This window comes from Carica papaya, chromosome 5 (genome assembly GCF_054855325.1).
Source record: "Carica papaya isolate Zhongbai chromosome 5, ASM5485532v1, whole genome shotgun sequence".
In the NCBI taxonomy this organism is placed as follows: domain Eukaryota; kingdom Viridiplantae; phylum Streptophyta; class Magnoliopsida; order Brassicales; family Caricaceae; genus Carica; species Carica papaya.
In genome coordinates, this window is record NC_142313.1 from 34082689 (window position 1) to 34107971 (window position 25283).

The 25283-nt window shown below is 31.0% G+C and overlaps 2 protein-coding genes across 3 annotated transcripts; one reads left to right on the top strand and one right to left on the bottom strand.

The window, feature by feature from the left end:
• Positions 1-5149: 5149 nt before the first annotated feature.
• On the bottom strand, positions 5150-8015 carry LOC110815209 (scarecrow-like protein 6). The gene has a single exon (XM_022042886.2). The coding sequence runs from the start codon at positions 7517-7519 to the stop codon at positions 5381-5383; it is 2139 nt and encodes a 712-aa protein (XP_021898578.1). The 5' UTR covers positions 7520-8015; the 3' UTR covers positions 5150-5380.
• Positions 8016-17597: 9582 nt separating this feature from the next.
• On the top strand, positions 17598-19640 carry LOC110815275 (autophagy-related protein 8f). 2 transcript variants are annotated; one of them, XM_022042979.2, is made up of 6 exons: positions 17598-17753; positions 17844-17917; positions 18040-18095; positions 18767-18819; positions 19084-19202; positions 19362-19640. In XM_022042979.2, the coding sequence occupies exons 2-6, from the start codon at positions 17881-17883 to the stop codon at positions 19448-19450; spliced, it is 354 nt and encodes a 117-aa protein (XP_021898671.1). In that variant the 5' UTR covers positions 17598-17753; positions 17844-17880; the 3' UTR covers positions 19451-19640. The 2 variants fall into 2 exon arrangements, with proteins under 2 accessions (XP_021898671.1, XP_021898670.1); XM_022042978.2 differs by having other exon boundaries at positions 17599-17758.
• The last annotated feature ends 5643 nt before the right edge of the window (positions 19641-25283 follow it).

Sequence of the window (25283 nt, forward strand, 5' to 3'; positions counted from 1 at the left end):
ACTGTCACTAGTACTCTATATAGTATGACCATTTCCCATATATACATTCTTGCTAACTTATTCAATGGATCGGTCATCCTGATGGCTAAGTAGTGGGAAGACTTGGTAAGCCGGTCAATAATTACCCAGATGGCATCATGTCTTGAGCGTGCCTTAGGTAATCCTATCACAAATTCCATGGTGATATATTCCCACTTCCATTCCGAGATTGGTAATGACTGAAGTAGCCCGCTTGGGCATTGATGCTCTACCTTGACCTACGGATATACTAAACACTTAGAAACAAAAGTTAGTTATATCTCTTTTCATCCGGTTTCACCAAAATCAAGATCGCATACTTTGGTACATCTTAGTACTTCCGAGATGCATGACAAACTTTGAGTCATGGGCCTCCGTCATAATGTCATTCTTTAACTCATTGTCACCTGTAACACACATCCTGTCTTGGAATCTGAGCCACCCATCGGCGGAGACTCAAAATTTTGAGTTAGCTCCCTGTTCTGCATCTTTCTTGAGGGCTGCTAGGGTGGAGTCGGCGGACTGAGCTTCCCTTATTCTCTAGATTAACTCAGGTTAAACAGTCAGGTGACCCAAACATGTAACTCTCCTCAGGTCCTAAAGTTGTACCTGTTGTGTGGCCCCTATCTGCCCACATTCTGAAACCATCAATTGGGCTAATGTACCTGCACTTTTCCTGCTGAGTGCGTCGGCTACTACGTTACCCTTACCCGGGTGATATAAGATGTCGCAATCATAGTGCTTAAGAAGTTCTATCCACCTTCACTGACGCATGTTGAGATCCTTCTGAGTGAATATGTATTTCAAACTCTTGTGATCGGTATAGATCTGAAAGGTCTCCCCATACAAATAATGATGCTAAGTTTTTAAGGCGTGTATGATTACAGTAAGCTCTAAGTCATGGGTGGGATAGTTTTTCTCGTGACTCTTTAACTGTCTGTACCCATAGGCTATGACCTCAGTATAATGGTGCTCATACACCTCAGTAATGCACACTTTACCTAATATGTATATATTTACACATATATGCATGCATATTACACATGCCACCCATTGAGTAATGCAACTCATAATTTTATTACCTATGGGCTCGGGTGATTGGGCTTTGTCGTCTTAAACCCTTTAACATCCCCCCTCAAAATAAAGTAACCATACAGATACAATCTTTGCCACTAGTAAAAATGTCTCACGGTAGTCAAATATTTTCCTTTGAGTGAAACCTTTGGCTACAAGTTTTATATCTTTTAAGTGTTCCATATGCATTATATTTCATTTTCTATACTCATTTAGATTCAGTGGATCTCTTTTCAGGAAGAAAATATGTGATTCTCCATGTTTTCTTTTCCTCTAAGGTTTCAATCTCATTTCTCATTGCATCAATCCAACAAGGGTCTTTCTAAGCTTCTATATATGAATTTGACTCTATTTGTGAATTCATAGTCACTAAACATTTTATATTTCTTTTATGAATTCTAACATAAGTGAAAATAAATGATATAGGAATTGTCTTTTTTAGTTGTAAATCTTCTTCATCAAGTCCTTGTAGTTTGCAAACGAAAGTGTCGATTTGTTCATATATATAGTCCTTCTAATATAAAAGAATTATTTTGGCTCTGATCGATCTTCCTTTTGGTAGATTGTTGTTAACATGGAATTTATTTTGTGTACGAACTTTTTCATCGACTCTTTATATTGGTGATAAAGTGATTATGTTTTCTTTATTCGGTTATTCATCTTGTGTGCTCATGTGTCTATTGTCTACTTTACATTCCTCACCCATGTTTTGCGCAAGACCAAGAATCTTAATACCTCTTGTCTGAACATTGTCCAAGGTTGAAGTATTCTGCATTTTAGGATCACAACTTGGCATTTTACAAGTAAAACACATTCTCATAAAATATCATATCCCTTGATATGATAAATTTACTCATCTCCATGTCAAATAGTTTATATCCCTTTACATCAAAGGGATATCTAAAAAAAAAAACTGCATCTTTTTGCTCTAGGATCAAACTTATGCCTATTGCAAAACAAGATCGATGCAAATGCCAGACCACCAAAGACTTCAAGGTGATTATACTCAGGCTTGGTCTCAAATAGCACTTCAAAAGGGCCTTGTCATTAATGATAAATGAGGGGATTATGTGCATGAGATAAACATTGTGAAGATAAAATCACTTTGATATTTTATATTAAGTCCACTTTGAAATTTCAGAGTTATGTCAATATTAAGTAATTGTTGATGGTTCCTTTCTACCTTACCATTATGCCAAGGGGTATGAACACATATTTGATATATAATTCCCTTCTCTGTCTAGAAATTTATCATCTTAGTTTATCTTCTATTGTCACTTCAAATGATTTTGATCTTTTTACCAAACTGTATTTTAACAAGAGTATAGAAACTTTGCAAATTAAGATTAGTCTCAGCCTTTATTTTTATCAAATGTACTCATGTACATCTATTGTAATCATCAACAATTGAAAGAAAATATATATTTATCATATGAAATTTCATTGCATGGTTTCCAAATATCACAATGTATCAAATCAAAATATTATTTTTCCTATGTTCACTAGTACTAAATGGAGTTTATGCATTTTAGTTAAAGGGCAAAGATTACATGATTTACAATTATTATTTCTCAAGGTGAACGGAGAAAAATATGACCTACACTAATATGGATGTCAAAGGTAATAGTGCTAGAGATGAAAAAGATCACCTTGATTGGGGCTTAAGACTACACTAGAGAACTCTTGTTGAAACCTACCTTTAAGACTTTCATCATACCTAAGTTGATACAATCTATCCTTCACATCACCCACTTCAAGTGTCTTTTATGTCATAAATTCATGTATTACACAAAAGTTTAGGGAGAATATTATATGACACTTAATATCTTCAGCCGATTTCTTTGCAGATATTAAATTAAATTAAAAAATGGTATACTCAAAACATGTTGTAGAGTCAAATTTTTAGTTGTCTAGACTATTCTCACATGAGACACATTAACTTTGTTTCCATTTGGCAAAGCAATCTTAGAGGAAGTTCCTAACGTATTTTTAGTATATAAATGCAGTGCAGTTATGATATGATTTGATGCACCAGTGTCAATGATCCATAGAATATTTTGACATTTATTTGGTTTTACTACATGAATACTAATACAAAGAAACAAACAAAAAAATCAGCTACAATAGTTTCTTATGAAGAAGCTAATGATGATTTTACCTTATTTGCTGACTGTTGACTTTGTTGGAGCAATGTCATAATGTCAAAGATGACTCAAAGGAGTGTCATGCTATTTTGGAATAAGAAATAGTATTTTTCATTATTTGGGTTGGGACTTCTAATGTTTTTGTTTGTTTTTTTGACATAGAATACCAAGCCTCTATTAGTCATAATGTCTATTGAGATCAGTCACATATCTGGTTTTATTGCATGATTGCTTAGACAGGGAAACATATTAGAAAATCCAGCTATAGTAATTCCTTGTGAAGAAGTTAAGGATGATTGTGCCATATATGTTGAGTGTTGACTTTGTTAGAGTAATGTCATATGTTGAGTGTATTGTCCTTGTATGAGAACACGCTACTACGTTCTGTTAGTTGGTCCAGACGAAGCAAGGGAAGAAATCTAATTAATATTTGACTTTTTAGATCCTTTTGTGTACTCTCGATACTTACAACAAGCCTATGCTCTATGTTAAGATATATTGCAATTAGAGCACAAAATTTTATTGGGATTTGTTTTGACACACCTCTCTAAGGAGTTTCTTGCTATTTTGGAATAAGAATAGTAGTATTTTTCACAACTTAGATCGGGACTTCTATTGTTGTCTTTATTTGTTTCTTAGGATAAAGAGAAGAAGAAGTTGGGTGGGAAGCTCATGAGGCCGTGAAACAAGATGAAGATCACAAAGAAGATAGAGTAGTAGAAAAAGTAGGTTTGCAATCCAAATGTGTAGCACTGGCATGAAAGAGAATATAAATGACTTTTTTTAAGTTTTTACCTAAAAAGTCAAAATATAAGACTTTCACAAGTATAAAATTAAATCACTATAATTTATTAAAATTGTTCTTTCTTTTTTTTTTTTTTTTTTTTTCTTTTTTCTTTTTTCCAAACGTTGTAAGAAATATATTTTAAATATTAAGTTATTATTTTTACAATAAAAACAACACTATGTAATGCGAACCAATTGCTCATATAATATTGTTGGTTTAGGTTTCAATATACTTTTTAAGAAGAAACGATGTACTCGGTTAATTTTAATGAATTAGTTTATTATTATTTTATTAAACCTTTAATTATAAATAGAATGTAAATTAAATTAATATAATAATTAAAGGAAATAATTTAGCGTAGCAGTAGTGAGTGTCCATCAAGGTGATTCATTCGAGGCTTCCTTCTAATTATTACTCTAAAATTATTTTATGATGATTAGCAGATGGTAGAGTCTAATCTCTTCTCTCTGTGTCTCAAGAAAAAAAGTGTTTGTCTCTGTGTCTATAGGCAACTGGCTTTTTATGCTTAATTATTAATCAATATATAGGTTTAAAGTTATAAACAATAATGGCTCAACAACACCCACGTGATCAACAGAGGAGAGAAAGAAACAGCGCATTGAGTTTATTATTATAAATAATACCAGGTGTTTGTTGGCACCCATAAAATATCATGTTGCAACCACTATTTATAAACATTTTGGTTTTTCAGACCCAACATCCCATCCCATCCCATAAACTCTACGGATATAGATCTTCACAAATCTCCTCTCTATTCACATGATCGCTTTATTCATATCCAAATCAAGAGTTTTAGGGAAAGCTCTTGTAGTTTTTTAGGGAGACCAAGTTGTGGGATATGCGTCTGGATGATATTAATGATAAAAGAGTTATCAGTTTTGAGCAAGTAAAGATTTGTTGAACAAATTTAACCAAGAAGCCATAGATTTTTTTTTAGATCATAGTAAAGTTCAACATAAAAAAGTAGTGTGTATGAGACTGGAGATAAATTGAATTACATCCTATTAGGTGGTAAAATAATTTCTCCCTAATTTTCTGTGTTTTCATATCTTGTTGTAAGTATACAACAAACGATTAATCCCCGCCTTAAACAGGAAAAGCATCATGAACATCCCAAGTTATCGACCCACTTGAAAATAGATAATAAAACTGTACAGAGCCATCAAGTTTCTAAAATGTTCAGTTTCTTGATTGGAAACAATAAGCCTAAAACGACATAACTGGGAAATTAGCATAACATATTTAACCAGACCAAAAAAGAAACAATTAATAACCGAAACTAGAGCAGAGAGTATATATGTTATCAGGCAAGAACCTTCAATCAATCCTCTCCTCGTCAGCATCTCCAAGCTGAAGCTGAGATGAGCTCTTTTCGCTGCCAACAAAGAACCAGGGAAGCCTGTTTCTTCTCGATATGAAACCCTCGGATGGGTGTTCGCTGCACCAAACATTCAGCTTGTGATTCTGTGAAGTTACTGAATGTCAATGGTGAGAACCCAGATTGAATAAACAGACTCCTCCATGAAGGAGTTCTTTCCAGGCAACGGTGGCGACCTAACACGATCTTCTCGATCCCCGGTTGGACCAAAAAGCGCTCGATCTTTTGCAGGGCATCGAGGTTCATATTCACAGCATCCAGCGATTCAAGCAGGCCCCAGTAGGATTGCAGGGCATGAATGATGTGGTGAGGAAAAGGGACATCAGTCCGATCACACCCTCTGTCTAGAGTGACCATAATTTTGGGGGGAAGGTGCTTGATGAAGCGGAGGACTAATGGAAGGGAAGATGGGTAATTGCAAAATGATGCAATTGGGAGATTCACTGCAATTATCTCCCCTTCTGATACATGGAGAGGCAGAGGCCAAGAAGCAGGAGTCAAGGACTCAAGTCTCAGAATTTCAATATCAAACGCCATGTTGATTTCAGTAGCAAATCTTTTGAGATTTTCTTGAGTAAAACCAAGCTCCAGCTCCTCATGCGCTGATGGAGAAGCAAAGGCAGTGATTTTCAAAGATGGGGCACCCCCATTTCTCAATACAAGTTCCTGCATCAGAGAAGCCCATTGCCCACCATACCCAATATCAAAATCTATAATGTGGATCTTATCAAACCCTTCAAAAGCTTCTAGCAGTGCTTGATTACACGTAAAGTTAGCGAATTGAACAACTGGGGAGATCTCAGAGAAAGATTTGTAGGCGCCGATTTTGAATATGAGACTATACGAGGACAAAGCCGGTGAATTTGCAGTGTTCATGTGAATAAGTAACTGCAAGGCCTCCTTGAAATAGCAAGCAGCCCTTTGAAAAGGCTTACCTACAGGGGAGAGCTGGTGATTGAGCCGCGCCAATATCCCATGCGCGAGTACCGGGTTACCGGTTTCGATCAGCTCTGCGGCCTTGAATAGCTGGTCGATTATAGCTTGTTGAAGCTGCTGGCTTGCCAATTCGTCGCTGAGCATTCTGGGTTTCGCTGTTGCAGTGGTTGGTCTCTGTTGAAGCAACTGAAGCTGCCCTGAATCCGGAAAGGAACCCTTTGCAAGATGGTGATAGTTGGATCCAATTGAAGCAGAATGAAGCCGCTTTGGTGGTGGGGGTGACAAAGGATAATGCTCCTGTAATTGAGCGTACGATAATGGCAGAAACATAGCTGGGTTCTGCGTGAAGTGAGCTTGATTCTGATTTAGTAACATCTGGGAATTAAAAATCTGCGGCTTCTCATCCAACGTCTCAATCGGCTGTTGAAAGACGCTCTGAGGTAGAGATACAGGCAAAAGGTTGCTAATCGAGGATGACAAGACAGAATTTGAGGTTGAAATAGAAGCAAACCTGGCAGCAGACTGGTTTTGAACATCAAGATTACCAACAGGAAGGGTAGAACAAGATAGGGAAGTGTCAATGTTGGTAGCCAGATTACTGGTACAACTCAACGGAGCTTCAAATCCAATCACACCTTGATCTACAACACCAAATCCTGCATTGAATTCCAAATCCTGAGACCCACTCGCAGGCTGCAAAATCTTGTTCAATCCCACGGAAGGGTCTTCAATATCGCCCATTATAAACCTTAAAATGGATTGTTCTTGGCTAGGCGACCCGGACAAGACACTCTCCCAATCCTCCATCCCTAGGCCGCATTTTTCTGTTCCCGCGTCTACCGAGGGGTTGCCGGAGACTGAACCCGCCACAGCGGTGGTGTCGGTGGAGGCACCGCCGCTGCCACCACCGCCGTGAGAGGAAGACAGTGTGGAGGAAGAGGTTAGTGGACTTGGGCTTCTCCCGGAATCAAGCACAGACGTCGGCTCAGTACTGCCCACATAGCAGCTACCTTCTTCTTTGTTGTTTTGCCAGTTATGTTGCAGTTGTTGGGTATGGTGTGGTAACAGGGATGAATCTGAACAAGAAGATGAGGAAGACGAAGAGAAATCCAACACCCCCTTCCCTTGAAATTCCTCAAAGGGTAGGGGCATGGCCTTCATCTAAGAAAACCAAAAAGAACAAAAATATCCACAAACTCAGGAACCCAAAACTCTCCAGCTCCACAAAATGAATGAAACCACCCACACCAGGTTACAATTTACAAGAAGGAAGGAAAAAAAAAAAAAAAAAAAGAAATAAGGAGAGTCTGGAGTAAATTACTCAATAACAAGATTAAATATAAAAAAAAAAAAAGGCTGAAGGGTTAAATATAGATGCAAAATTAAAGCCAATAAAAACCCAACTCAGAGTCTCTTTTTACTCCATAATCTGTCGGGTACCTCCATACCCATTTTTGGTACAATCTTTTTCCTTGTTGTTTTTCTTTGGCTAACTTTGTAGAGTTTTCTTCTTCTTCTTCTTCTTTTCTTCTTCTTCTTAGGTCTTTGTTGTAGTACTGGGTCTTCCTTTTGTTTTCTGCTCTGGATGCGTGCAACATATAAAAGTGGTAAAGTGCCCTTCAATCTTCATCCTCTCTCTCGTTTTTCTCTGGTTTCTTTTTTATTTTTATTTTTATGTGGCTTTTGTCTGTAGACGTAGTTATCTCTCTTGTAGGGTTCCTGTCACTAATACAGCTATACAATCCCCACTTTCATTCCCACAGCGTGCGCATCACCCACCCGAATTGAAAATGACTAATCATGCAGATCAATTACAACCCTTGCCAAATTTAAAAATATTAGTTTATGGTTATTTGTCGCATAATAAATTAAAGTATTCGATTTATAATTAGCTGATAATTTTTTAATTAAACGTATAAAACCAAATAAAACACCAACATTTTTCCACGCGCCTCGCGTTGGCGTGTAAACCTGAGCGCTGTCTCGTTTATTATTATTCTTTTTTTTTTTTTTTTCAGAGACCAAGAATTCTCAGAGAGTGAGTTGGTTATTTAATAAAATTCCAATAATACCCTCAATCAATTAGAAATACCAGGGGCAGTATCGTACTTTCATTAGAACAATTCCTGCCGGACTGGTTTTCGAAACTGAGTCTGACGACACGAGATAATGAGCGTGTGGCTTCTAGGAGATGTGAAAATATCGAGACGGTTGAGATTGTTTTTCAGAATAAAATTGTGCGGCCCTGATGAAGAGTTTGTGGTTCAATAATAATAAATAGTTCATTTAGATCGGAGTCTGCAAGTAAAAGATTTACAGAAACGTCTCGTTCCAAGTAGTAAAAAGGAGATAATTACCCAATTTTGAAGTGTATGAATTTAACACACACAATAAATCTTGATTTTTGCTTCATTTGGTCTAATTTTTTTTTTTTAAAAAAATTATTTTATTCATTTTTTTTTATGTGAAATTGGTTTACAACGTTCTCCAACTCTTTTTTTTTTTTTTTTACTTTCTTCAACTTTGCAAAAATCATATCCCCCCTAACCTAAATTATAGCAAACAATTACATAATTTTAATTAATAAGTCAATGTAAACTCTTCTCTATTTAGTCATATTTTTATCAATTATTTGGGACATGCAAATTTTTTTTTTTTTAATCATTGAAATATTTTAATTCTCTACATTTTTCTACCTTCATTACAAAAAATATATATATATATATATATTACTAACATTTTTATCATTATAAATTTAAATTGTATTTTGTCTACATAAAAATATTATAAAATAAATTAATTCTTTTTTTTTAATAAATTATTACCGAATACTATTATATATAGAAAATTTATTTCAATACTCAAATATTTTATTATAAACAAGTCATACATATATTTCCTAATAAAACTTCAAGCTAATCCATGCCTAAACCTCGCCTTCCTCACATGCTGAGTAACCTATTGCTTGTTCAAGTATCTTATTGCTAGTGACTTCTCTCATCTTTTAGTACTTTTAAGTCTTATTTTTTTTGTCTTATAACGATTTTAAATATATCTTTTATCTTATATTTTGTCATTTTGTAACTCAACATTATGTAACTATCATCTCTTGTAATAATTAGGCTATTTGTTATATATCATTACTAGTTCAATCTTCCACAAGTCCACTAAATATATTGAAGTTGACTTTCATGTAAAATCAGAAATCACATATTATAATCATTTAAATATATTTTATCTTAAATTTTTAATAATTAATCGATATTTTTACTAAATAAATAAATATTTTTTAATACATAGTCGACCTTTTAAAGATACATAAATTTTAATTAGTATAAATTTTCTACGTATCATTCTTTTAAATAAGAAATAACAGAGTCTTTCAAAGTTATATATATTTATTATTTTATTTTAGACATAAACTTCACAATTTTTATATGGTAATTGAACACTCTACTTATTTGTATCTTTAATATTTTTTTTCTAGTATTTTAGATGAATCAAAATAAATATCAACCAACGAACAAAGCATAAGCAATAATAAGATAATAATGAGGAACAAAGATTTTAATAAGTTTATGACTCTTATATATTATAAAGAATCTCCAAAAATTTATCTTTACCGTCTATTTTCTTAATTATAAAAATTAAGTCTTTAATATTTTTGATACGATATCAATTTTGAATTTTTTTTTATTAATTAGTTCAAAAATTAAACATCATTAAGTTTGGGTCACATCGTCATTAACAAGACAAAAATAATTCTTACCGAGCACTCAAATGACAAATAATAACCATAAATCATTTAAATGTTAGTTATTCTTAATATCATATAAGACTGATATAATTTTTATTACTAAATAAAATAAAATTTTGAAAAAAATTAATTATACAATTTTAAAAAGTACATGAGTAAATTTAGGATTTTGATTTATAAAGAATAATTCTTCAAAAATAGAAAATATAACCTAAAAGTATTAAATTAATTAAAAAAAATCAATAAAAATTTATCTACTAGCTATATTATTAAAGTACATACTTATAATTATTTCATATGAACAAATTTCTTCTAAATAACGTATAGTAGTTAGATTATCAATCAAATTAAGGAACCCACTGAAAATGCTAGTGAATTACAGACATATTACCTTGTTTTCCTACGTTTAACACACACACATATATATATATATATATATATTACAATTTAAAAATCTTACATTTACTTAATTTAGGAGATAAAATTTATAGGTATTATTTTAATTTAAATTGAATAGTTTAGAATATAAGTTAATATCATTTTAAATAAATTTCATAAATAAAATTTATTCTTCCTCGCATACCTCATTTTACCAACCTATATGCACTTTCAATCGTATAACTTTACCACCTGCACTTTTGTAATATCTGTAACGAGTGCATGGTCATATTCGATACACACACACACACACACACACACACACACACACACACACATATATATATATATATGACTATGTTAGAAATTGACTGCTACCCTCTTCATGCATCTAACGTGCTAAAGTGACTATATTAGTTCCATTTACTGATTTCTAACTAACAGTACTCGTTCAATTAATTAATACATGCACGAGCTATTTGAAATAGGAATTATTCTAGTAATCAAGATATAATATTGTTATACTATTTAAACTAGATGAATATATATATATATATGAATATAAATGAGTATATATCTATACATTTGGTTTTATTTTCGGGTAATTAATTTGTAATATCTCTAATGAGTACATGATCATAGTCAGTACATACATATAAATAATTGTAGGAAATGTAGGATGATTGATGTAGAAGACGTTTAATGAAAAGCATGAGGAGGGTGAAGAAGCAAAGAATAAGGATTGCCTCCCAGCAGGGCTTCTATTTAGATTGCTTTGTTTCTTAATGTATTCCATTCCATCACGTTGAAGCAATATTCAATAATTAATTAAAAAGAAAACTAAAATTTTGGGCAGTCCAAAAAACATATTATATTTAGATTGGTTTATTTTGTATGGAATTGAAATGTGTATAAAACAATATTGTAGGGTGTAACTTGCAGATATCAAATCATATAATAAAGAAGTAAAGCTTTTTAAGGTTGAATAATTTGATTTTCTTTTTTTTCACTTGAAATTTCATGTATTGCTGGATTTTGCAAAGAGATCTCACCTTTCTACTCCATAGATTTTATTACTAGTTGACTTTCATCAATAACAATTTTGGTTCGAATTTAGATCGTATATAATGAGAATAAGAATATAATACAAATGTCATAGAAATTTAAATAAAAATATACCTGGCTTTTATATAGTTTAATAATTATAACATTAACATTGGATGAAAAAATAATACAAATCTAAACCGAGTATTGAAATAGATTGATGAAAGTTATGATTTGGTTTGGTAAATCATGTGAATGGTAATGCTAGAACGGAGTTGTTGATAATTTTATATGTTCTTTTTCTTCTTTTTTCTTTTTCTTTTTCCTTGTAGCCCAAAAATGTTCTTTCCTCTTCTCTCAAGACACCCTAATAAATATACAAATCATACTTGTAATGAACAAATAAACAAACAATGAATTTTTGGTTCGTATGAAAAATGTTGGGGCCGACCCAAGTCCATCACTCACACATCCGACGCCAGTTATAAGATATTATGAAATTGCAGTTACGAAATATCAATTATTATTTTTAATATTTATCTACTACTATTCATTATAATAGATGTAACATCTTATAATATATAATTTAACTCGACATTAAAAAACTAAAGTTCTTGAAAGTTTTTAAATAAAATGACAATATCTCTTTAGAACATGTATTTTCCAGTTTAGAGTACCAACTCTTTTATAATTTTGTTTTATGTTACATCATCTAATGTTTTTTTGGTGTCTTCTATTTCATTTGTGTCATTTAGCATTTTTTTTTTTAGGAGCTCTTGTATTATCCTTTTTCCCAACCCATGATTTTTCTCATAATCTTTTGTGTCTGTCTTCTGGTGAAAATCTTGCACTTATCATCCAGTAAACTAATCAATTACTTGAAATAACCGGAAAATCATTATTGATTCCAAACATTCGCAATCCAAATATGATAGGGTAATGATAGAAAAAATTCAATCACAAACCATCATTACTATATTTGTTATTTCACATATTCTGCACAATATTTAAAAAACTCAACAAATAGTTTAAATCAAATGTTTAAGACTAAGTCTTTTTTTTTTTTTCACTTTACTCACCCAATCTTCGAAAATAATGAATTGAATAAGAGAGTTTGATCTATTAGAGATAAGCCTAAAACTAATACTCAACATACTATCATAGAAAATATTGATTTTACCATGAGGTAACTCTTATTTAGAGTTAGAGGTATGTCTTTTGGCAGGATCAACATACATAACACCTTTCAAATTAGGAATATATTAAGCTTTGTTATAAACATAAAAATTTTATATTCTTGAGATGTTAGAGTAATTACTTACAAATAAAAATGGAGTTCAATTTAATTAGTGCATATCTTCTCATATTGTTATGAACATATCTTCTTGTACCATATATGTTTCTTCCTTTCATTAGTGTAGAAGAAACTTGGATCCACTTTTAATATGAAATATTATATGAAATATGTTGTACTTAAAGTTCAATCTTTCATACCTCGCCATCATGCCCTATAACCAAAATAAGTATTAAAACTTTTCATTGCGAGAAATTTCTCAAGCTTTTTAGCTCTTAGAATAAAATAAATACAAATTCCTCAAATTTTTAGCATGCATGGATGGAAGAAGAAGCCCTATAATAAGCCTTTTTTTTTTTACTTCATCTTACATGGTAGTTCAAGAATTTTTTAACATCATCCCAGCTCCCCATGAACAACTAAATTTTATGATTGGTCATACCTATTTTCCTTTAAGCTACTCAAACTATTCTCTCTCCCTCTGTTTATCATTCCCTATCTTTTTTTATTAACCACTTATTTCACCAACTCTTTATTTATAACAAATTAGTCTTGCACCCTTATCCATGCACCAATTAGTATCCCTAACCCTAAAACTTGTGAACCCCCTACACTACTTGTATCTGTGTTAATAACTCCTCTCATGATTATCCCAATCTCCCTAGATCCCTCATCTCCCTTACTAACTTTAGTTGGCCTTCTACTATCTATATATATGAAATTAATCTGCAGGCCCAAATAGCCGGTAGCCCATATCTAATGCCCATTCATTATCCTAAAAGAATAGTTATCCAATCTTTAATAGGTCTTTTTCATAAAAGAGCCCAAATTAGTGCCCAATAGAAGTTATCCCTTTCTTTTCAGCCCTTTTATACCTTTACCCCTCTAATCAATTAACTTAGGCTCAACCTTATGCCAAGACATCCTCCTCTCCCTAGAATTACTACCAAGCAGCTAACATCATCTTCCAAAACCCAACCTAAGGCCTTTGCCACCTCTAACTTCCCTTATATTTCCCATTTACCATTACTAGGCCTCGAAGGTAAGCTAATCATTAATCACTCTTTAGTTCTAAATGAAACACAACGAAACAATAGGATAAAAATACAAAATGATACAATATGACATGGACAAGAAAAAAAGGCATGAAACAGAATATAAACGATAGAACACAAAATTAACAAACACCAAATGACACTGCAAGAAAAGTCATTACACACTAAAAATAAAATAAAATTACATAAAAGAATAAATTGTATAATAATATTTATAATTACACATTTTTATATTCAATTTTGAAAACTAAAGGAAAACTAATAATAAACAAATTACTTGACTTAAAGAGAAAAAATATATTTTTATGAGTATGACATTATTCACATAAATAAGGAACGAAACTAAGACGTGAAAACTTGCTACAAATATAAGTTATATTTAATTATCTCATAAATATTTCATTTTGCTCAAATTGATTTATAAAATATAACAACCGGAAAAAAAAGAAATAAAAAAAGAAAGAAATCAAATAAAAGGAAATAAAATGAAAAACAAAATAAAAAGAACCTTAAGGGGCAGAAGAGAAGGGTAGAGAATAAAAGAAGAAAAAGAAGAATACGAAGAAGAGGAGAGCGGCATTAGCGCGTAGAAAGGAGCGCCACAAACATCGTCACTCATTGGACATTTGGAGGTTAGAGGAATTGATTTAGGAACTGAAATTCGTGAGGACCGATCAGTTTACGGAGTTTAGTTCAAGCTTGTAAAGCAATAAGAATTAGATCAGTTTCCATTTGAGACTACATCTTTTTATAAAAATTTTGATTATTGAATTTAAAATGATTATTTAAGATTTTATAGATTACTTTCAAATTATATTTTAGTGTATATATATATTTCTAAAAAATCTACATATGAATATGGATTGCATGTGAATGACTCTATGTAATTGTATATTTAAATTGATAGGGATGCAAATATGTAGTATGTTACACACATATATGTGTAGTTAGATATGAATTTTTTTTAAAAAAAATAAGATCTTATGAATATTTGAGTTTTTAAAATTGGGATATAAAATAAAACTAACCTTTGAAAAGGAAACAACTTACCAGTTATCGTGGGAGAAAGTGCACTGACTTGGTATATAGGGTGAACCCTATTGTGGATGTGTCTTCAGTCGTACGAGATTGAGAAGTTTTATACCGAATGGGGTTGTGAGTTAGTTTAATTACCTTCATACCAGACAGAGTATTGAGACGGTCTAACCAATCGGGGTATGAGGACGGCCGATGAATTGTAAAAAAGATATTTTGCATATCCGCGTATAGCGGAGATCCCTATAAAAGCTCAGTGATACTGGTAATAGAAATGACAATATATAATGAAAACGAAAATAGTAAGTAATCATGGTTTTAGTGAAATTGTAAGAAATTCAAAGTTTCACATTTATTGAGATGTATATTGATTGTGTTTCTCATTGTGATTCTAACGATATCTTAGTATTATGTATGGATGATTGCGTGAATTGATAGTATTATTTTTTTTTTTGAAAATTAAAACTATATGAATATGTACCTGACATGGTTGATGCCATTTGTGAACAAAATAAAATTATCTTAATATGAATATAATATTATATGATGATATTTATGAATGAGAATAATATGTAACGTATTTAAATATGAACATGTTTAGAATGGGTAATGAAAAGTATGAGGTTCTTGATTGTTTTCTTAGGTTATATTTAACAATAATGATGATGAGTATGATTATTTTTTAAATTGGATTCTTTTAAATATAAAGTACTGTGTGATATGTGAAATTATTATTATGCTTTGGATGTTGGTTTAAATAAAATCTGCATTTGTTTTATAAATCTAATGTGATGGATGAATACATATATTGTTTATAGGCACTGCCTCTTTTTTTATTAAGCATGTGAATCTCACCCCAATTCACATCTCCCTTAGTGCATATTAATTCAGATCAAGAGCACGTTCAAAGTCGAAAGAAAACTCCGAATGAACATTTAGAGACTTTGGGAGTATTGCTATGAAATAAATTTAATTACATTATAGCAATATAATGTAAAGAGTTTTGGTGAGCCTCATAATTTAACGTTTCGTACATGGGATATATGATTGAATTTTAAATTTTAGAACATTGTTCCACAGATTTATTAAGTTATATGCATAAGTTAACGCTATTTTTTCTCTAGAAAAAATGGGTCGTTACATATAATATATAAATTTATCTTCATTACTACCGTTAAACATCCTTTATAATTTCAAAAGACCTAATTTCACCCATTTTCTTCTTCGCACTTTAATCTCCAAGATCTTGTACTTCTAAAGACATACATGTCAAACCCTACATTTTTATGTTTCTAACATGACCGAGTAGTTGATGTTTTGATAGCTTTTGCAATAAGAATATGATGGTATATATTTGTGACTTTTTTATCCTTCTTTTTGGTACGTGTGAGAGAGAAAGAAAAAAAAGCATATTATTTTTTTAGTTTCTTACGTGTACGGGTGATATTCTCTTGGTATCATTGTTAGTGATACTTTTCTATACTTTTATTTCGAAACAAAATAAACCCTTAACGATTAATTAAAGTTTAGAGACTCCAACAGACAATTTTTAGTGGTGTTGTTTATGATTTTTTAATTTTAAATTAAATTTTAAAAGATAAGAATACTATTAATTCCTTTTAATATACATGTCTTAATGGAAGGGAAAATGCAAAATTAAAATATCAATAGTTTTTATTTTCAATTTCCTCATGGGCCGGGCTTTTTTATCATGGGACTGGGCCACGGCCTGAACCGTCGTGAAAATTTCTTTCCCCCCCCCCCCCCCCCCCCGGTTGAAAAATGTTAGCAGAATTACCCTCCAATTCCTAATAATTCATACGTGCATATATTTATCTAATATAGATTATAATTAAATAACTATTTATATATATAATAGGAGTTAACTAAAATTCTTTTCTTTTTATTTATTTAAAAAAATTTAATAGATAAGTATTATCATTTTAATCATTTTTATTTTTAAATAATAATTATTTATTATTGCTTCAAATAAAAATTTAACTAATTAATAATTATTTATATTTTTAATCAATTAAAAATTAAATTATAGAAATATATTTAAATAGATAACTATTATGAATATTATCCTTTAGTTATATTTTTATATCTAAACATTTTAAATAGATAAATATTATATATATTATAATTTTATTTTTATTTTATTTTAAAACGGCTCATTGGCATGTGGGTTTGTCGATATATATATATATATATATGTATGTAAATAAAATTGATTAATTTGTTTATGCATTGGTGTGTTCCTCCTAATATATATTTTTTTATTAAATCAATAACTGCTAAGAAAAATTTAATATAGTTTATAATTCATATTTCATGCACTGACTTACATTAAATCTAACAATAATCTTTATTATTTTAGTTTAAACAATGCAAATTCTCAATTATTTATAATTTTATTTTATATATTTGTTCAGTCTGATCATAAGTAATATATTTTTAAAGCTGAGTTATCTCTAAAGTAAATCTCCGGAAAATATTCTTCAAGTGTTTACTCTAATTCACAAAAACTATCAATTAGTTATAGATAATAACAAATGTAGCTTAAAATGTTTACTCTTAATTATTTAAGTATTTTTTATTAATAAATAATCCATAAGTCAACTTAAAATAACTTACGTCTTCTCTTCTAATTGGTCACTGTACCATTACTTTACGCTGCACACCGGAGGAAAAACCCCCGCAATACTAAAGACTGCCATCGTTGAAATTTTCAATCAACAACCGATCTTCTCGTGGCTGCTTTCCCTTTATCCGTATCTATCTTCGTATCTAATACCTTTTCCTTACTCTGCGATTCAACAGATCTTCTCGGTGAGGTACTGTTTTTTTTCTGTGTGATTACTGGTTCTTTGCTTGATTACTTCCCTATTTAATCCTTTGCACTTGTGGCGTATTCTTCAGTGGGTGTTGGCATTAGGATTTTCTGCGGCAGTAAAATATGGCCAAGAGCTCCTTCAAGATTGAGCATGATTTTGGTATGTTACTGTAGATGTTCTATGGCTAATTTTAGTTCTACTGTAATAGCATCTGATAGCTGTTTCTGATTTTCTTTTGTCCATTATTTGTCTTATTTGATCAATTATTGTGCGATCTGCAGAAAAGAGGAGTGCTGAGGCTGCCAGAATTAGGGACAAGTATCCAGATAGAATTCCAGTGAGAATTATGCTTTAACCTTCTCTCTTCCAATCCCCTTTGTTTCCTTCCTCTCTAATTCCATTGTACTTCATTATGCTTTCTTCCTAGTTTCCAATTTGCTCTTTTATGTTTCAGTTTGCTAGTTGTCAAATGTGAACATTTGGTGCAGTTTTATATACAAATTTTTTTTTTATTAATTTCTGAAAACTGGAACTCACTCATATTTGTAAATGCTCCAAGATTTGCTGTAATGATTTGTAGGTCTCCTTGCGCCCAGCAAAATAATTTGGACTTGAATGAATAGGATAAAGTTTGCCTCTGCACGGTGGCATGGCAATGTAGTTTTACCCTTTGTGCATCATTAGGTTCCTAGTGGAGAAGCTGTTATTGTGAATTAAAAGAATTTGCAGGCGGATACTGATTGCGTTGGCTTATTGTTTGTATCTTAAATCTGGTCTTTCACCTGTTTGTTTTTGGGAACTATTGATTTCATGCCATTTGATATCTTAATTAAGAACTTCTCAATTCAATAAGGCATGTCCCTCAGCTTATTGGTCTTCGACATCCTTGCTTTGATTGAGTAGGGATAATGCTCTCTTAGGGGATAGTTTCATTTTGCATCTAGTTGATTCAGTGTTGGCTCAGCTTGACCTTTGATGTGTTCTTGTGTGTGGATTTTCTTTTTGTAGGTGATTGTGGAAAAGGCGGAGAGAAGTGATATTCCTAACATCGATAAGAAGAAGTAATTATGTATTTTCATGCAGCAAATTTCCTAAAATAGAGCTTGCTTGTTAATTTTGATTTTGCTGATAGCTATGAATTCTATTCTTGTGGTTGTCTGATGTTGTCTGGTTGCTCCTATTATTAAGTTCTTATCTGCTTGGAATTTGATAAAGAAAATCCCAACAGGAACTAATCCTCCCTGTTTGTGCATCGAATACTTTGAGAGCAGTTGTACTACAAGTATCTATTTTGAGTCTTTGACATGTTTGAAAAAAATTCACAGATATCTTGTTCCGGCCGACTTGACAGTAGGTCAATTTGTCTATGTTATCCGAAAGAGAATCAAACTAAGTGCAGAAAAAGCAATCTTCATATTTGTGGACAACGTGCTTCCACCTACAGGTACTTTATTATACATTTTCATGTCTTCCATCACTAACACCCACCATCTGTGGAACACTTTTTTTTTCTTCTCCTTTTACTGCAGTAATGTTCCAATTTGCTGAAACGAACACTCATAACATTCAATTATGTTCAAGTAATCAATTATCTATATAACAGGAGCGATAATGTCAACCATCTATGATGAAAAGAAAGATGAAGATGGGTTTCTCTATGTCACGTACAGTGGGGAAAACACATTTGGGTAGGCAGTTTATGCTGCAGCTTGAGCTTACTACCAAGATATTATCATCATTTTCATATATATATATATCACTGCCTCAAGATATATAATGTTGCCCCGTCTGTATATGTATATAATTTGTATATAGCTCTGCCACAGACTGCCGTGTCAGACTGAAATAATTCAAATTTTATTAAGTATGAATTCTTGCTTTAGAGCTTGATTGATTCCTTGCTTTAGAGCTTAACTGATTCATTAATATTAGGTATGGTATGATATTGCAAGATTTATTAATGTTTAAATTTAATTATATTTGGATGATAATTTATTAATATATGATAGTAATAGTTATTTTTGTTTGAATTGACAGTATAGTATGCTTGTATATTTGAATAAAATTATTTATTTTGTTTATTTTTTATTATATATAATAATAAATAAAAAATTAAAAAAAATTAAAAAAGTATATAGTATTAAATATATAAATATATATATAATAAAATTGATATAATTAAGTATATTAGATTTATATATATAATTAAAAATATAAATATATGAATTTAATTGAATATATAAATACATATTTATATATAATAAAATAAAAAGAAAAAGAGGTGTACGGTTAGAGGTGTGCGGCTATTCTTGAATCAGTGTCGGGTAGAAGAAGAAAAAAAAAAAAATTTAGAGAAGAAGAAGAGTGAAAAGTGTAGGGAGAATGATTTAAAACGAAATGTAATTTTGTAAATAATAAAAAATATGAAGGATATAAAAAAAATTATTAAATAATTATAAAATTACCGAATTTGTAGTTTGAAAAAATAAAAAAAATTATAATTTTAAGAATCATGACTTAACAAGAAAAAAATTATATTATGTATTTAAAAGTGTAAATAAACAGAAAAAAATTATAAAAAAATTATACCATTATTATTGAATCATTCTTAATTACTTAATTGTATGTGCAAGTAATAAAAAATAATTGTTTATTTCATTATATGTGGAAAGTTTGTAATAATTTATAATAAGTTATTCAAATCAATCGAATATTTGTGTTTTTATAAATGATATTTTGAAAAAAGTTAATACAGAAAGTATATAAAACGAATAAGTACTTTATTTAAGTTTTTAAAAATAATTTAATAAAATAGAAAGTATTTTCTACTTATTTTTTAATATAACAAATTTAATTATTCTTTTAGTATTTAATTAAAAAGTAAAACAAACTATAAACTTATTTTTATAATTAATATTTGTTAATAATGTAATTATTTAACTGTTAAATTGAAATAAATTTATTTTAAATTCATTTCTTTTTAGCATTTTCAAGTACTTTCTTTATCCAAATATGTCACCATAATTGTGTGGCAGAATGATTTTAATGTTGTGGGTATTTTATTGATTTTTTAAGTTGTAATAAGCATTTTCTTATTCAAAATATTAGAATTATATAAATTATAAACTGTAAAAAGTAAAAATATAAAATTTATTTTTAAAAATCATATTTTCGATTATATATGAAAATGCCAAATGAATCGAGGGAGGCCATGTTTGATCTCATCTAACAATTTCAGCGATGCCTTGATGGTGATGCATCATAAGATGACGCTTGAAAATTCATCGAATTCATAAACTCAACCACATAATATTCTTAGTTACCATATATATAACTTATTTTATACACATGACGTGTGGGGTATAAATAATTCAGTATTATGTTTAACATGAGGCATTCTTTAATTCTAACAATTTTATTACTACTAAGTTTCCAGACCATTTTATATTTAGACTCTTGATTCAATATTACCTTACTCTGATTGAATATTAAATTGAGTTTTCACATCTCTTTCCTAAACAAAAGCATTCCTCCTTAAATCTACTTTCCGAATCCAACTAAACCTTTCCATTCTTTAAAAGCTAACACTGGACTAGATCTAATAATCCACAAGTAAAAGATTATAAGGAACTTATTACGAGGACTATTATCTCTAATCCAAACATCATTTTAAAAGTCAATACTAGCTCCACCACCTACACATAATCTAAACGAAAATCTCGATCAACGAACCTTAATTCACACCCTTCCAAGCTATTCTTAAAATACTTCTCCAAAAACCTATGAATCCCCATTGAACTCTCTTTTTTAAAAGAAACTAATGTTCATCATACTTGTCAATATCATATAAGATTTTTTTTTTTTTTTTTTTCATAATTCATCCCTTTCATTATCAAACCTATACATCCATTTATTAATCAAAACTTTATTCATTTTCTTAATGCTACTAAGCATTAATCCTCCCTCTTTTTTTTTTTTTGTTTGGATGCAAGGGGAAAGCAACAAAATAGGTGCCAAGAGTTAGGTTAAATCTTTCATAGTTAAAGAGGTAGTGCAAGATAGAAATTTGACATCCTCCCTCTCTCTTTAGTAAGCAAATTGTTTCCTAATATCTTAGGTGTGCCTCCCTATAGTCTTGAAAACTATTTAAAAAAATTTCTAATTTTTTTATTACATTAACTGACACTTATATAAGTGACATACAGAATAAAAAAATCCACTTCAACACTACCTTTTTCAGAGTAATTGTTACTCTAATTGAGAGAAACCTAACCTTCTAGGATGTTAATCTCTTTTCTATCTTATCGAATACTACTTACCACGTTAAAATATTGGAGTTAGCTCCCAAAGGGAAGCCCAAATATGTATGTGGCAAGAATCTATTTTACATTTAAGTTTTCTTGATATGATACGTAACCATTAATTATTTACACAAACTCCATAAATCTTACTTTTTAAAAAAATTAACCTTCAAACTAAACAATAAATTGAAGCATCTCAATACTCTCTTGGTATTTATAATTGGTCCATATTTACATTACAAAATAATAAAATGTCATCAACAAATTGAAGATAGTCTAACCCAATTCTTAAAAGGAAAACTTTACAATGAAATTATTATTGACAACATTATTTACAATCTTAGATAGGCCATCTGACATTAAATTAAACAAAATCAGAGACAATGGATCAGACCTCTCTTCATCCTAAACTGCCTCAAAGCGGACCAATTAATTAATATTGAGATTTGCATAGAAGAAACATTTCATTATCCATTTCACCTATTTATTCTCAAAATTCATTTCTTTCAAAACAAGTTTAAAGGACTTATAATTAATCAAGTCATAAGCTTATTTAAGGTCAATCTCCCCCCCCCCCCCCCAAACATATGAATCATTTTCAAGGCAACAATATATTATTCATCAATTATCTCTCATTTACAAAAGTAAACTAAGATTCACCAACCAAACCGGCAATTATACATCTTAATCTATTTGCCAAAACTTTATATATGATTTTGTAAACAATAATAATTAAAGAAATGGGCCTAAAATCTTTTAAGTTTAAAGACACATGTTTCAAGCTTAATGGCTATCCAAATTGATATAAGGAGTTAAGGCATAAAAAAGGACCAAGTGGCTATAAAGCTAGGGTCAATATGGTAGATACTCCCATTGATGATGAAGAAATGGTAGGTGGTCTCAAAAAGCAAGAAGAAAGTGTAATAAAGATTTTTATAAGGGAAATAATTCAAGAAGAACTGTCAAAGATATTGAAAGAAAAGTCTATTTTAAATCATAATTTTGTTAGCTATGCACAAGAATTTGCAGGTGCAATTTATGATATAACTCCTAAAGATTCATGTTAGATAATAGATACAAGGGCTAGTAATCACATTTGTGTTATTAGTTCGTTATTTCGCAATCTCAATAAGATTTATAGGCCAAGTTCTGTCAATTTATCTAATGGTTCAATTTTAAATGTTGAATATCCTAGTGGCATAGTTTTGAAGAATGAATTGATTTTGAAAGGAGTGGTATTTATCATTTCTTTTCATCATAACATATTATTTGTCAACAAATTGACCAAAATAACTGGTGTCATGTTCAACCCTAATTTTTGCCTATTATAGGACCTGAAGACTAGTAGACGGTGGCTGTGAGTAGATCTTCCAACAGTCTGTACTGCCTTGATTTTACTCCCTTAAAACCAGAAAACTTAAATCAGTATGATTCTCATTCTTGTACTCCTATTTCAAATTCTCTATTGAACAATAGGGTGGTTAATAATGTGGTAGAAACCTTAACATCTTGGCATAAAAGGTTGGGGCATCCATCTTCAGTTATACTACAAAGTTACCATTTTGAGTTTAATAAAGAAGATTTATTAACTAAATCATGTGATATATGTACAAGCACAAAACATACAAGATTACTTTTTGAGAGTAGTGATAGTCAAAGTGATATATTGTTTGAGTTAATACATGTGGATGTGTGGGGTCCTTATGATCAATTGTCATCTTTTAGTGCATCCTATTTTTTGATAATTATAGAGGATAAAAGTAGGTGCACTTAGACATATCTTATGCAAGGTAAAGCACAAATAAGTTTTCTGCTTGGAAAATTTATTAAAATGGTTATGAAACAATTTAATGCCAAGTCAAGATAGTTAGAAATGTCAATCGCAGTGAGTTCTTGGCTTCTACATGTTAAAGCATTTTTATTGAGCTTGGTATAGTGCATCATAAAACCTGTCCATACACCCCATAACAGAATGGGAGAGTGGAACGAAAACATAGACAATTGTTGCAACTTGTTCGAGCTATGCTTTTTCAAGCTGCACTACCACTTACTTTTTGAGGAGAGGATCTATTATATGTTGCATACATTATCAATAAGTTATCCTTTGTAATCCTACATTGGAAGATTCAGTATGAGGTATTGTATCATAAGCCTCTAGATTATAGCAGGGTTAAAGTTTTTGGGTGCTTATGTTACTCAACAAATGCTCAACTTCAAAAGCATTTGCTCCAAGGGCATTTAAATGTATCTGTATGGGATTTATTGCAGGAAAAAATGGGTATAAGCTTTTTAATCTTAATAACGATCAGTACTTGGTTTCCAAATATGTGATTTTCTATGAAAATTAACTTCCATATGCTGCTCAAGTACAATTAGAAGCATCAACAGTTATTCCCAAATTCTAATTGCTGAAGCAGAAACTTATTAATATACCAGCGTGCGAACTAACAATATTACCAACACTAGTGCATCTTGTACGGTTGTGTCGGCTGATGTTGCAATTCTTAATTCTGCTATGCCACAACCAGAAGGAGTTACTCATTCTGATCTTGCTGCTAAGGCAGCAAATGATGAATTTCATTATCAAAGGATAAGTGTTAGGGTGAGAAGAGCCTAATTGGCTACAACAATACATAATCGCTGTCACTTGTGCAGCAGCAATGAATCTAGTCTTGACTTCTCCACATCTGCCCAACACTTTTCCATTTGTTTTTAATTATAAATTAGATGCTGATCACTCAAATTTTTTTGACAAATTTCACTATGTTGTAGGAGCCAAAAACCTATAAAAAAGGAAAATAATCCAACGAGTGGATCCAAGCCATGAATGTCGAAATAATAGTATTAGAGAGAAACCAAACATGGTCTTTGACTACTCTACCTCCTATAAAGTTTGGTTGTAGATGGGTTTTTAAATTGAAGTTAAAGCCTGATGGGATAGTGGAAAGACATAAGGCAAGATTGGTTGCTAAAGGGTATCATCAAGTGGAAGGAATGGACTATATTGATAGTTTTTCGCCAATGCAAAGGTAGTAATAGTCAGAATTCTAATGGATGTTACAGCAACTAAACAATGATGATTACACCAATTGGAAATTAACAATGCATTTCTCCATGGTTATTTGAATGAAGAGGTGTAAATGCAACCTTCATAAGGATATGATAAAGCACAAAAAGGGTAAGTATGCAAGCTCCAAAGATCTCTTTATGGCTTGAAGCAAGCA